The sequence below is a fragment of the Oncorhynchus nerka genome, linkage group LG18 (assembly GCF_034236695.1).
Source record: "Oncorhynchus nerka isolate Pitt River linkage group LG18, Oner_Uvic_2.0, whole genome shotgun sequence".
In the NCBI taxonomy this organism is placed as follows: Eukaryota; Metazoa; Chordata; class Actinopteri; order Salmoniformes; family Salmonidae; genus Oncorhynchus; species Oncorhynchus nerka.
In genome coordinates this window covers 19,991,277-20,005,250 of record NC_088413.1, presented here as the reverse complement: position 1 = coordinate 20,005,250, position 13,974 = coordinate 19,991,277, and the positions used below count along the sequence as shown (strand labels likewise).

Genomic DNA, 13,974 nt, shown 5'->3' with positions numbered 1-13,974 from the left:
CCCTTATTCTTCTCCTCCTATGTTCCTCTGGCGATGTAGAGGTGAATCCAGGCCCTGCAGTGCCTAGCTCCACTCCTATTCCCCAGGCGCTCTCTTTTGATGACTTCTGTAACCGTAATAGCCTTGGTTTCATGCATGTTAACATTAGAAGCCTCCTCCCTAAGTTTGTTCTTTTCACTGCTTTAGCACACTCTGCCAACCCGGATGTTCTAGCTGTGTCTGAATCCTGGCTTAGGAAGACCACCAAAAATTCTGAAATTTTAATTCCAAACTACAACATTTTCAGACAAGATAGAACTGCCAAAGGGGCGGTGTTGCAATCTACTGCAAAGATAGCCTGCAGAGTTCTGTCCTACTATCCAGGTCTGTACCCAAACAATTTGAACTTCTACTTTTAAAAATCCACCTCTCTAAAAACAAGTCTCTCACCGTTGCCGCCTGCTATAGACCACCCTCTGCCCCCAGCTGTGCTCTGGACACCATATGTGAACTGATTGCCCCCATCTATCTTCAGAGCTCGTGCTGCTAGGCGACCTAAACTGGAACATGCTTAACACCCCAGCCATCCTACAATCTAAACTTGATGCCCTCAATCTCACACAAATTATCAATGAACCTACCAGGTACCCCCAAAGCCTTAAACACGGGCACCCTCATAGATATCATCCTAACCAACTTCCCCTCTAAATACACCTCTGCTGTCTTCAACCAAGATCTCAGTGATCACTGCCTCATTGCCTGCATCCGTAATGGGTCAGCGGTCAAACGACCTCCACTCATCACTGTAAAACGCTCCCTGAAACACTTCAGCGAGCAGGCCTTTCTAATCGACCTGGCCGGGGTGTCCTGGAAGGATATTGATCTCATCCCGTCAGTAGAGGATGCCTGGATATTTTTAAAAAAATGCCTTCCTAACAATCTTAAATAAACATGCCCCATTCAAGAAAATTAGAACCAGGAACAGATATAGCCCTTGGTTCTCCCCAGACCTGACTGCCCTTAACCAACACAAAAACATCCTATGGCGTTCTGCATTAGCATCGAACAGCCCCCGTGATATGCAGCTGTTCAGGGAAGCTAGAAACCGTTATACACAGGCAGTTAGAAAAGCCAAGGCTAGCTTTTTCAAGCAGAAATTTGCTTCCTGCAACACTAACTCTAAAAAGTTCTGGGACACTGTAAAGTCCATGGAGAATAAGAACACCTCCTCCCAGCTGCCCACTGCACTGAAGATAGGAAACACTGTCACCACTGATAAATCCACCATAATTGAGAATTTCAATAAGCATTTTTCTACGGCTGGCCATGCTTTCCACCTGGCAACTCCTACCCTGGTCAACAGCACTGCACCCCCAACAGCAACTCGCCCAAGCCTTCCCCATTTCTCCTTCTCCCATATCCATTCAGCTGAAGTTCTGAAAGAGCTGAAAAATCTGGACCCCTACAAATCAGCCGGGCTAGACAATCTGGACCCTTTCTTTCTAAAATTATCTGCCGAAATTGTTGCCACCCCTATTACTAGCCTGTTCAACCTCTCTTTCGTGTCATCTGAGATTCCCAAAGATTGGAAAGCAGCTGCGGTCATCCCCCTCTTCAAAGGGGGACACTCTTGACCCAAACTGCTACAGACCTATATCTATCCTACCATGCCTTTCTAAGGTCTTGAAAGCCAAGTCAACAAACAGATTACCGACCATTTCGAATCTCACCATACCTTCTCTGCTATGCAATCTGGTTTCAGAGCTGGTCATGGGTGCACCTCAGCCACGCTCAAGGTCCTAAACGATATCTTAACCGCCATCGATAAGAAACATTACTGTGCAGCCGTATTCATTGATCTGGCCAAGGCTTTCGACTCTGTCAACCACCACATCCTCATCGGCAGACTCGACAGCCTTGGTTTCTCAAATGATTGCCTCGCCTGGTTCACCAACTACTTCTCTGATAGAGTTCAGTGTGTCAAATCGGAGGGTCTGCTGTCCGGACCTCTGGCAGTCTCTATGGGGGTGCCACAGGGTTCAATTCTTGGACCGACTCTCTTCTCTGTATACATCAATGAGGTCACTCTTGCTGCTGGTGAGTCTCTGATCCACCTCTACGCAGACGACACCATTCTGTATACTTCCGGCCCTTCTTTGGACACTGTGTTAACAACCCTCCAGGCAAGCTTCAATGCCATACAACTCTCCTTCCGTGGCCTCCAATTGCTCTTAAATACAAGTAAAACTAAATGCATGCTCTTCAACCGATCGCTACCTGCACCTACCCGCCTGTCCAACATCACTACTCTGGACGGCTCTGACTTAGAATACGTGGACAACTACAAATACTTAGGTGTCTGGTTAGACTGTAAACTCTCCTTCCAGACCCATATCAAACATCTCCAATCCAAAGTTAAATCTAGAATTGGCTTCCTATTTCGCAACAAAGCATCCTTCACTCATGCTGCCAAACATACCCTTGTAAAATTGACCATCCTACCAATCCTCGACTTTGGCGATGTCATTTACAAAATAGCCTCCAATACCCTACTCAACAAATTGGATGCAGTCTATCACAGTGCAATCCGTTTTGTCACCAAAGCCCCATATACTACCCACCATTGCGACCTGTACGCTCTCGTTGGCTGGCCCTCGCTTCATACTCGTCGCCAAACCCACTGGCTCCATGTCATCTACAAGACCCTGCTAGGTAAAGTCCCCCTTATCTCAGCTCGCTGGTCACCATAGCATCTCCCACCTGTAGCACACGCTCCAGCAGGTATATCTCTCTAGTCACCCCCAAAACCAATTCTTTCTTTGGCCGCCTCTCCTTCCAGTTCTCTGCTGCCAATGACTGGAACGAACTACAAAAATCTCTTAAATTGGAAACACTTATCTCCCTCACTAGCTTTAAGCACCAACTGTCAGAGCATCTTACAGATTACTGCACCTGTACATAGCCCACCTATAATTTAGCCCAAACAACTACCTCTTTCCCAACTGTATTTAATTAATTTATTTATTTTGCTCCTTTGCACCCCATTATTTTTATTTCTACTTTGCACATTCTTCCATTGCAAAACTACCATTCCAGTGTTTTACTTGCTATATTGTATTTACTTTGCCACCATGGCCTTTTTTGCCTTTACCTCCCTTCTCACCTAATTTGCTCACATTGTATATAGACTTGTTTTTTTTTACTGTATTATTGACTGTATGTTTGTTTTACTCCATGTGTAACTCTGTGTCGTTGTATGTGTCGAACTGCTTTGCTTTATCTTGGCCAGGTCGCAATTGTAAATGAGAACTTCTTCTCAACTTGCTTACCTGGTTAAATAAAGGTGAAATAAAAAAAATAAATAAAAATGTTCCAGGATGTCTTTAATTGAGGATTAGTGTTTAACTCATCGTAGAGGTACATGTTTTCAACCGCCCATAACATTAAACCTCTTTACCATCATATTTGTCATCAACAGAAGAACGGACCATATCTAGAGGTAGAATCTCTTGCATCCCTCCATTTTGAATCACTCCATCTTGAATCACTCCATCTTGAATCACTCCATCTTGAATCCCTCCATCTTGAATCCCTCCATCTTGAATCCCTCTATTTTGAATCCCTCCATTCTGAGTTTCTCCATCCTGTAACAGTTCTTTTTTTAGAAAGGTTTCCATGTATAAGACTTATGGCAGCCCGTAGTACAGAACACTGATCTACTGTAGGAGCAAACAATTCAAACAACTATTTTACATTTTTTGTATTTAATTAAAATGTAAAATATCTCACATTTGAATGGGGAATGCCTAAGATCAAAGCAAAGATTACCATCAAAACTAGTAGAATAATAACAGAAAAGGTGATTGCCTTCTTTTTATCGATGTTATTAATTTCCATCTAATGATTTGAAAGAAGGAAGTAGAAGGTTACAGTTAATTTCAATAAGAAACCAGTGCTGTGTTCGAATACCCATATTTACATACTGTATACTACATACTTAATGAGTACATACTATAATTTCATTTTAGTATTCTGTAAACTAACGGTATCTTTTCAGTTCAGTGTACTAACGCTTCGCTTGTCTATTAGAAGTTGATGCTGTTTTTAGGCAACTTCTTGCTAACTTGTTAGCATAGCTAACAAATGACTAGCTAGACATCTTACAACTTCATCAAAAATGTCCATTGAGTACACACAATGACCATACCACGTAGCTAAGCTAAGCATGACGTGAATAATAAAGTCAATAAGTAGATGGGTTTGGGTTAGTTATTTGTGTTCAAATACAGTCAAGGTAGATGGGTTTAGTTGTGTGTTCTAATACAGTCTATTTGTGGGTTCTTGTCTATGTGTAGTTGCCTGTCAGAACTAATTTGTATAGTGTCACGTGTTGTTTTGTTATTTTTTTCAGTGTTCAATCTTTAATAAAATAAGAATGTAAGCATACCACGCTGCGCCTTGTTCTCCTTCGTACGATGGACGTGACAACTTCTAACCCTGCTACTGCTCTCCGTCCCATCTCACTCTGACAGACACAGTTTGCTCTTCTTTCTCTGGTTAGCTAGCCGACTTGTTACTATTTTTGCTTCAAGTTAATTTCAAAGCCATGACTAAGTATTACATGACTATGTAAAACTATAGTTTTTACTCCATTTTCTCCCCAGTTGCTAGTTACAACCTTGTCTCAGTGCTGCAACTCCTCAATGGGCTTGTGAGAGGGTCATGACCTGCCTAGCCTCCCACTTCTTAACACACTGCTTGCTCTATATTGATGGAGGGAATCAGCAACATAATGGTGAATATAAACACTATATTGATGGAGGGGAATCAGCAACATAATGGTGAATATAAACACTATATTGATGGAGGGAATCAGTAACATAATGGTGAATATAAACACAATATTGATGGAGGGAATCAGTAACAATGGTGAATATAAACACTATATTGATGGAGAGGGTATCAGCAACATAATGGTGAATATAAACACTATATTGATGGAGGGAATCAGCAACATAATGGTGAATATAAACACTATATTGATGGAGGGGGAATCAGTAACATAATGGTGAATATAAACACGATATTGATGGAGGGAATCAGCAACATAATGGTGAATATAAACACAATATTGATGGAGGGAATCAGCAACATAATGGTGAATATAAACACTATATTGATGGAGGGGGAATCAGTAACATAATGGTGAATATAAACACGATATTGATGGAGGGGGAATCAGTAACATAATGGTGAATATAAACACTATTGGTGGAGGGAATCAGTAACATAATGGTGAATATAAACAAACACAGTGCACATGCTAACAAATGTCAACAAATCACAAATTACAATTTGATTCAATGTCGGCAAATAATACTTTTTTATAACTTGTTCTTAATCTGAGGCAGCAATAAGGGTTAAACAGTCTTTAACAGGATCATTACAACTGAAAGAAGGAATGTAAAAAATATATATATTTTTACAGATGACTTAATCGTACATTGGTGTGGGAATGATCAGTGATATACAGTAATTATCAACATATTATAGATCGTTATGTAGCCTTTTCCTGATGAATGCAGAAAAGCTGCTTCACAGGTTAGATTTTTACTCCATTTTGCAACTTGCAATTCAAGTCACTCTGATTTCCAGTGCTCACTAATGTGTAGACGACTTCACACCACAGGTTATTCTCTGGTGACTTCTTCTGGATGTTGCTCACTGTGAATACCTCATAGGGAGGAATTAAGACTTCTCTCTCTCCTGTAAATACAGAGTAATGTGATATGTCAGCTCCAAAACATGTGGTGATCTCAAAGCAGGACGTCGCTCCAAATGAATCTCTGCCTATTGTCTTGTTTAAAGTGCTCGAGGTGAAGGTGCCGAAACGGATAGCTTTGTTGACAACATCCTGATCAAAATACACATCGGTTCTACGGTAGGTGGTCCAACATGTTGTTTGCCTTTGTTTGAGAATCTGAATGGCTTCAGTTAGATAGAAGTGCAGGGAATGGTACTGGAATGTTGTCCCATAATTAGATCTACCATTTCTAACTTCTCTGTTGAAGTCCGGGTAGATCTTAGGCTCTTCATTTGTGTACACATATATAGCTATGGAGTGTTCCTTTTGCAGACCATGGATAGACGGTTTGGCTTCTGCTTCTGCTTCCTTCCAGGCATTATTGAAGTTTGTACTGGTTTTCTTCTCACGTGGGAGGTAGTCTGTGTTCACCTGAATGCTGATGTTCGCTCTGCAGCCAACGTATTGATCATCAATAGATGTAGGGGCCATGTCCAGTGGGAAAGGATTCTGTAAAAATAACATTTAGTTTCAATACATTACTTAAGACTTACTAGGTATCTGTTTCTCCCTATGAATAAAAAAAAAAGATATATATATTTTTTTAAAGGCGGCTAATTCTTTTGTGCGACAGATTTGGGTCGTTTTCATACATATAGTGACATTCATGTCCTTGTAACATTATGTGTGGGCATTTTGAATAAACACTCAATTTAACAGTTGATTCACACACTAACTAAACTTCCATACTCACCATCTGTGGGTCCGGGTTCATGGTAAATATCTAAGGAAGGAAAGAGGTGATTATAGAACAGCAAGAGGGAGCCTGGACCGTTTGGGCTAAGAGATGTAAGAAATAAGCCCATGAAGAAAATGATTCCAGCAGAGATTCGATGGGAGCAATTGAAAGATAAGAAATGGGTTAGAATAGTATCTGGGCAGGTGTATTGTAGACAGTGTATTGTACACAGCCCATCTGTACATAGCCCATCTGTACACAGCCCATCTGTACACAGCCCATCTGTACACAGCCCATCTGTACACAGCCCATCTGTACATAGCCCACCCAACCAACTCACGCCCATATTGTTTTTTTTTTTTTGCTCCTTTGCACCCCAATAGTTCTACTTGCTCATTTATCTTCTGCACATTCATCTTCTGCACATCTATCAATCCAGTATTTAATAGTTACATTTGTATTACTATGCCTCTGTGGCCCTTTTATTGCCTTACTTCCCTAATCTTACTTCATTTGCACACACTGTATATATATATTTTTCTATTGTGTTATTGACTGTACATTTGTTTATCCCTCTGTGTTGTTTGTTTCGCACTGCTTTGATTTATATTGGCCACGTCGCAGTTGTAATTGAGAACTTGTTCTCAACTGGCCTACCTGATTAAATAAAGGTGAAATAAAAAATAATAATAAAACAATTGAATGAATGGAATTAAATGTGTGTAATGGAAATGTGTAGAAAGAATTAGATTGGTTTGGGAGGAACAATATGGAGTGATAATAATAATAGTGTGTTTTCAATCAAATAAATGACTTGTCCCTTATCATGTTTGTCTGACTTCTACCAAGATTTAAATACACTTCAACCCACATTTCTCCAAGGTATCACCATCATTGTAAACCGCGGTTATTTTGTTGCTTTGAAAATTCTGAAATGATTCATTTTATTTGATGGTGATGAATTTACATTTGTCCCTCCGGTTTACAGTTAAGTCTGTTAATCTGAGCTCTCTTTAATACTGTTACATTTTTATTTTTTTAATTACTTTTTCAAAAGTGTAAAAACAAGTGAGCTGCGTTTACTTTTTTTGGCCATTATCTGGTGTTTTGTGGGGAAAGTGCTTAGAGCATGGCACGTCAACCCTGTTACCTATAGATAGATAAAACATTTCTATGTTAAATTCACATTTTGTAAAGTTCACATTCTCTATCGCACACAACCAGCTTCCTTTCCCCATGTCACAAGTGGAGTTATGGCTGATTTAAGATGAAATAGTCCACCCTGTCACGGTTAACCCTGTTACTTTAATTGTCACCTTTTATAGTTGCTTTTCATGCTTAATACTCTGGAGATGATAAAACATTTTTTTATTTTTTTATTAAAATGATTGTGTTCTTTATGACAGAATGTTAAAATTAGGTGAAATAAATAGTTATGTTTCACTGAATTACTCAAAAGGCCCTTTATTGATGGCCCAACACTTTTAGGGGTCACACTCTGATCTGTTTCACCTGTCTTTGCGATTGTCACCACCCCCCTCCAATGTCGCCCATCTTCCCCATTATCCCCTGTGTATTTACACCTGTGTTCTTTGTTTGTCTGTTGCCAGTTCACCTTGTTTGTCAAGTCAACCAGCGGTTTTTGTATCAGCTCCTGCTTTTCCCCAGTCTTTCTTTTCTCGGCCTCCTGGTTTTTACCCTTGCCTGTCCTGACCCTGAGCCGCCGCCTGACCAATCTGCCTGGGTACTATTTAATGAAGCTGCCAGTTTAGGACTTATGAGGTGTCTGCTTCTCAAAATAGATGCTCTAATGTAATTGTCTTCTTGCTCAGTTGTGCACCTCTTTCTATTCTGGTTAGAGACCGTTTGCACTGTTCTGTACACAGCGTTGTATGAGATCTTCAGTTTCTTGTCAATTTCTCACATGGAATAGCCTTCATTTCTCAGAAGAAGAATAGACTGCCGAGTTTCAGAAGAAAGGTCTTTGTTTCTGGCCATTTCGAGTCTGTAATCAAACCCACAAATGCTGATGCTCCAGATACATAACTAGTCTAAAGGCCAGTTTTATTGCTTCTTTAATCAGAACAACAGTTTTCATCTATGCTAAAATAATTGCAAAGGGGTTTTCTAATGATCAATCAGCATGGGCCTCTGTATGCCTATGTAGATATTCCATGAAAAATCAGCCATTTCCAGCTACAATACTCCTTTACAAAATAAACAATGTCTACAACGTATTTCTGATCAATTTGATGTTATTTTAATGGACCAAAAATGTGCTTTTCTTTCAAAAACAACGACATTTCTAAATGACTTCAAACCTTTGAACAGCAGTGTATATAAGTCAACAGATAGTAGAGGAACTTGAGCTTTTGATGATAAAGTCAATCAGACCTGGTTTTCAAATATCGTACAAATAAAGAAGTGCCATTTTGATCTTGCCTGGCTCAATAGACCAATAGAAATGTCCCATCTGGTACTTCAGGCAGACTCCAGAAAACACTCAAAGTATTTGAAATAATCTTTCATGTGTTTAAACCCATGTCTGATGTCAATATAGATGATCAAACTATGAAGCTTTTCAAATAATTAATTCAGAATGAGAACTGTATGATGCAGTAAACAATGTTCCACTATAGATTGTGTGGACTATTCTGGAACCCCTAATCTTTAGGGGAAGACAACAATGACAGTTGCATATGAATCAAATAAAATGATCTCACCCGTCCAAAGTAAAGACCCAGGGTCAACGCCAGGGTCAACGCCATTGCTACCGCCCCCAACGCCATTGCTACGCACGTTTTCCCCATATCTTAAGATGTTATGAGCCTAGTCAGTATGACCTGTTGACTCCTCCAGACTCCAGTCAGAGCTATGGTAACACTGAGACAAGGAAGATGAAGAAGAGGAAGAAGAAGCCTTTACCACAGGAAGCTGGGGAGCAGCAAAATTCAGACAGAGGCAGAAAGGATATGACAAGTGCAGATAGACTGTATGCAGATTCCTCCATTGTTCAGCTTTAGGACTTGTGTGTTGCAGACTGAACATTTCTACTTATAGCTGGTCAGATGTCTTACTTTACAAGCAGACATAACTACAAATCATGTTCCCACACTGAAGCACCAAAATAATATCTGCACAAATTCATACAGATCTTCATGTCTGCACACGTACACATGCATGAGGATGTACACAGCTCTACCTTGGTTCACCACAGGGCCATTTGAAACTAAAAGTGATGCTGCTGAGAAAGAGTTAACGTTCCCCCTTTCTGTCTTTCTCACGCTCTTCTCAACCCCAAGTCAAACACTGCAATGTGTGGTCAGTTGTCATAGTCACCGTCTCTGAGGTTGTGTGACAGGGAATGACGTCACTGGATGAGTTCTACCTATTTCTCAGCAACAGGTTTTATTTAAAAATGTTGTGGCAGAACCAAGTATCATAATGTCAATAGAATAAAATATCAAATCTTAATTGTCAATTAAAATATTTCAGCAAATATATCACATTTGGTAAATGTGGAACAGTGAAGGCTGCTGAGGGGAGGACAGCTCATAATATCATAATAATGTCCGGAACGGAGGATGGAATGACATCATACACCTGGAAACCATGTGTTTGATGTATTTGAATCCATTCCCCTGATTCCGCTCAAGTCATTACTACAAGCCCCTCTCCCCAAATAAGGTGCCACCAACCTCCTGTGATATGGAATGATACCAGTCATCAGTCAGTCATCAGGGTGACTTCACTCATGACTTCTGACTGCTGTTTAGATCTTTCCTAGCCTGAGTCCCAGATCTGTTTGTACGGTCTTGCTAACTGGAGGTGTCATAAAAAAGATTCACCCCCCTCCCTAACGTAAATAATATTTTCACATAACCTTCCCCTAGTACTGTCCAAAAGGTGCAGACCCTCCCCACTTTTAAAATGTACAAAAAAAGGTATTACCACCATAAATAATAACTGTAGCAACCCTGTGCTTACAAACGTGGATATCAACTTTACCACAGTGGATGCCACGCAGGGCTAACGGGCCAGAAGGTTGAAGGTTCGCCGAGCACAACAGATGAGCCAACTCTCTCTGCCTGTTTTATGATCAGAGCCGGATTCAGATAATGATGAGCTAGTGGGATACCAGATTTTCAACAGTTTGGTGCTGTATTTATAATTATAAACTGGGTGGTTTGAGCCCCTTATTCTGATTGTCTGAAAGTCATGGTATATCAGACCGTATGCCACGGGTATGACAATACATTTTGTTTCCCTGCTCTGATTAAGTTGGTAAGCAGTTTATAAGAGCAATAAGGCACCTCAAGGGTTTGTGATTTATGGCCAATATACCACGGCTAAGGGATGTACTTAGGCACGACGCAATGCCACACCAACTCAGGCCTTATTGCTTAATTATATAACATATATGCAACACATTTTCCACCAATCAATCAATAAGCAACACATGACTGCATACCAATTAGTGACTGAGTGCTTATCATCATGGTTTGCGTTTTCAACACCACAATCAAATAGAGTATGTCAATCTTGACAAACAGAAAATATAACCCTCCCTACCTAGGATTAGGGTCTTGGCTTGACAATCTCCAAATGTCTTTACATTTTTTGGTGGAATGGAATGGCCGGTGTGCAGTTTGGATGCTTGAATTACATTAGAGGGGAGTGGATGAACATTTGCAGGTAGCCTACAGGAGACTTTTAAAGTAGCCTAATCAGATTAAAACATTGTGACCTGTTATGTTAATGCACACTTAAAAGGAAATACATTTTAAAATGAAAGTATTTAGGCTATATTTAAGCTTTAGGTTCTAGGTTGAGGAATAGCCGCTCGGATTGGAAAGCAGGCAGAAGGTGTGTTGAGCTTTTCTGAATAACTGGGCCTGCTGGGATCATAGGCCTATGTGGTCACACTATATAGAATGACTTGGGAGAATGATGATCGGCAAGAGACAGCGCATCAGTATCAGCAGTAAAAATACAGCCAGAGTGGCCTGCTGCTGTGCCTTTCTAGAATCGGTCAGAGTAGACCCACAACTGATCCAAATCGAATGAAACATTCAAATAACAGGGTTTATTATTACATTTTTACTGCAGTCTACAGCCTAGAGTAGAACAATAATGCAATTATTGATTGGATTTTGGTTTTGTAGGCTAGTCTTGGCAGGATAACTGTATTGTCCCTAAGCAAGATCAATAGGGGATCTTTTTGAGCTGTGTCTCATGTCTATACTGTTATTTTATGCACAATGATGCAACTGGCCTGTCTGCTGCCTATCAGCAATTCCTATTGATACAGCTTTGAATGCTTTTATGTGTGGTATGATTGCTAGTTAGCCTATTGCAGATCTGGACAAACAATCCATCTACCACTATTGTCACTCTGAATGGTGGATAGAGGGCAGGATAGACAGTTGACTGGTAGAACCCCCCCCCCCCCCCACAAGTTCATCAGAAACCCCCTGCTAACAAGTTTGAAGCCCTCTTGAAGGTGTGAGAGCGAGAGAGTCGTCAGGGTGAGTTTGGTGTAAACTACAACACCTAACTACAACCGTACAAAGATAAGATACATGTAATTTATTTATGATAGCAATTCTTCCCTCTACCCTCTAGATTTTTGAACATTCTGTTAAAGATCAGCAAAAGCGCCCTGCTACTCATGCCAGGAATATAGTATATGCATTTCCTTAGTCTGTGTGGATAGAAAACACTCAGACGTTTATAAAACTGGTTAAATCACTGCTGTGGAAAATTACAAAACGGCATTTACATCGAATTGCACAGGAAAAACTGATCACTGAAAATGGAAAAATAGATTGCTGCGCGACTTGAACCCATTGATAAAGGTGAACCACAATTAATTGACTGAGGTTCAGTACCTACAGATCCACATGGTGTCTAGAGTCTTGTTTTTCCTACGAGTTTTTTCTTGGTCAAACACATGCAAGGCATCGTATTTCTTCAGGTCTAGAGAACAGGATGTCACACACTCAGGTTTCAAAGCCGGACTTTTCCAGACGGACAGCTAATGATTTTTACATAAGACAATCTTGATGAATTTTAGCTTATTAATGTTTACTAATACCTAAAGTTGCATTACAAAAGTATAACGAAGTGTTTTGTGAAAGTTTATCTCCCACCCCTTTTTAAATTTTCGTGTTCCAGGCTGACGTTTTGAAACGATGTTTTTTTAGTTTATCACACAGTCTACATATAACGATATCTAGGCTTTATATGGACCGATTTAATATAAATAAAGACCCAATAGTGTTTATGGGACATCTAGAGTGCCAACAAAGAAGATGGTGAAAGGTAATGAATGTTTTCTATTTTATTGTGGTTTGATAACGCCGAAATGCTAATTATTTTGTTTCTGCCCTCACGGGTCTTTTGTGTTGTAGTGTATTGTTTCATGCTATCAGATAATAGCTTCTCATGCTTTCGCTGAAAAGCATTTTAAAAATCTGACTTGTTGCCTGGATTCTGGTTAGACAGTGTAGCTTTAATTCGATACTTTGCATGTTTATTTTAATGATCACGTTTGAGTTTTAATTATACTATTAAAATTTATGTCAAATGCATTCACCAGAGCTCTAGTTTTTATTATAGTTTAAACAAGAGGTTTTAACAACAACTTTGTTATAAGATCAGCAAAAATGAAGCAATCATTAACAACCACTCAACAGTACATCGTTAGGAAAGCCCAACAAACAGAGTTCCCTCTCCTCTCATAGGAAAATTACAAAGCATTTTTTGTCATTGTGGCAGTTTAGCAGATGGGTGGAACATAGATGGGTAGACACAGAACATGGTTGTAAAAGCTGATTTAGCTTGTCTGTTCAGATTAAGATAGCTAACGTTGCCACCATTGTTTGTTCCTTCCTTTAAGTTTCCACCCATCTAAGTTCCTGTAGATAATGAGAACAGGATGTCACACACTCAAGGTCGTACCTAAACGGCTCTTATCTGTACCCCCACACTTATGACTAAGTCACATAAGACAATCTTGTATCAGCAAAAAATACTAACATAAATGAATGGACAACTTATAACTGAGCCCTGGGGTCTCCTCCTCCCACCCCTGTCGTAACATTGTCAAACCCCAGGCTGTAGTGACGCCTCAGCATTGTGATGACTTATACCGTTGTGCTAATCAGTAATATAATGGTGAATATTAAACAATATTTTTATTAAACATAATATGAATATTAAACATATTTTTTAGCTGCTGAAGTACAGCAACTGTATAGATAGCACCTAATCCAGCAGACATATAGTGTTTTCAGACCCCTTGACTTTTTCACATTTTGTGACATTTACAGCCATATTCTAAAATGTATTAAATAAAAAAAAAAGATCATCTATCTACACTCAATACCTCATAATGACTAAGTGAAAACAGGTTTTAGATTTTTTTCTCCCAAAAAATTTGAAATACCTT

The 13,974-nt window shown here is 39.8% G+C and overlaps 1 protein-coding gene across 1 annotated transcript; it reads right to left on the bottom strand.

Moving 5' to 3' along the window:
- Nucleotides 1–5,132: 5,132 nt before the first annotated feature.
- LOC135561794 (ecto-ADP-ribosyltransferase 5-like) lies at nucleotides 5,133–9,935 on the bottom strand. The gene is made up of 3 exons (XM_065003653.1): nucleotides 9,245–9,935; nucleotides 6,537–6,566; nucleotides 5,133–6,292 (listed from the first exon to the last, which is right to left on the bottom strand). Exons 1-3 carry the CDS (start codon nucleotides 9,329–9,331, stop codon nucleotides 5,582–5,584), a joined length of 828 nt encoding a protein of 275 aa, XP_064859725.1. The 5' UTR covers nucleotides 9,332–9,935; the 3' UTR covers nucleotides 5,133–5,581.
- Between the last annotated feature and the right edge of the window lie 4,039 nt (nucleotides 9,936–13,974).

What these genes read in the sequence shown, in the direction of transcription:
- LOC135561794 (XM_065003653.1), bottom strand. Translation starts at nt 9,331, where the DNA reads ATGGGGAAAACGTGCGTAGCAATGGCGTTGGGGGCGGTAGCAATGGCG. An exon ending in TGGGTCTTTACTTTGGACGG is followed by an intron (nt 6,567 to 9,244) that starts GTGAGATCATTT and finishes TTCCTTCCTTAG; the next exon opens with ATATTTACCATGAACCCGGA. An exon ending in TGAACCCGGACCCACAGATG is followed by an intron (nt 6,293 to 6,536) that starts GTGAGTATGGAA and finishes TTATTTTTACAG; the next exon opens with AATCCTTTCCCACTGGACAT.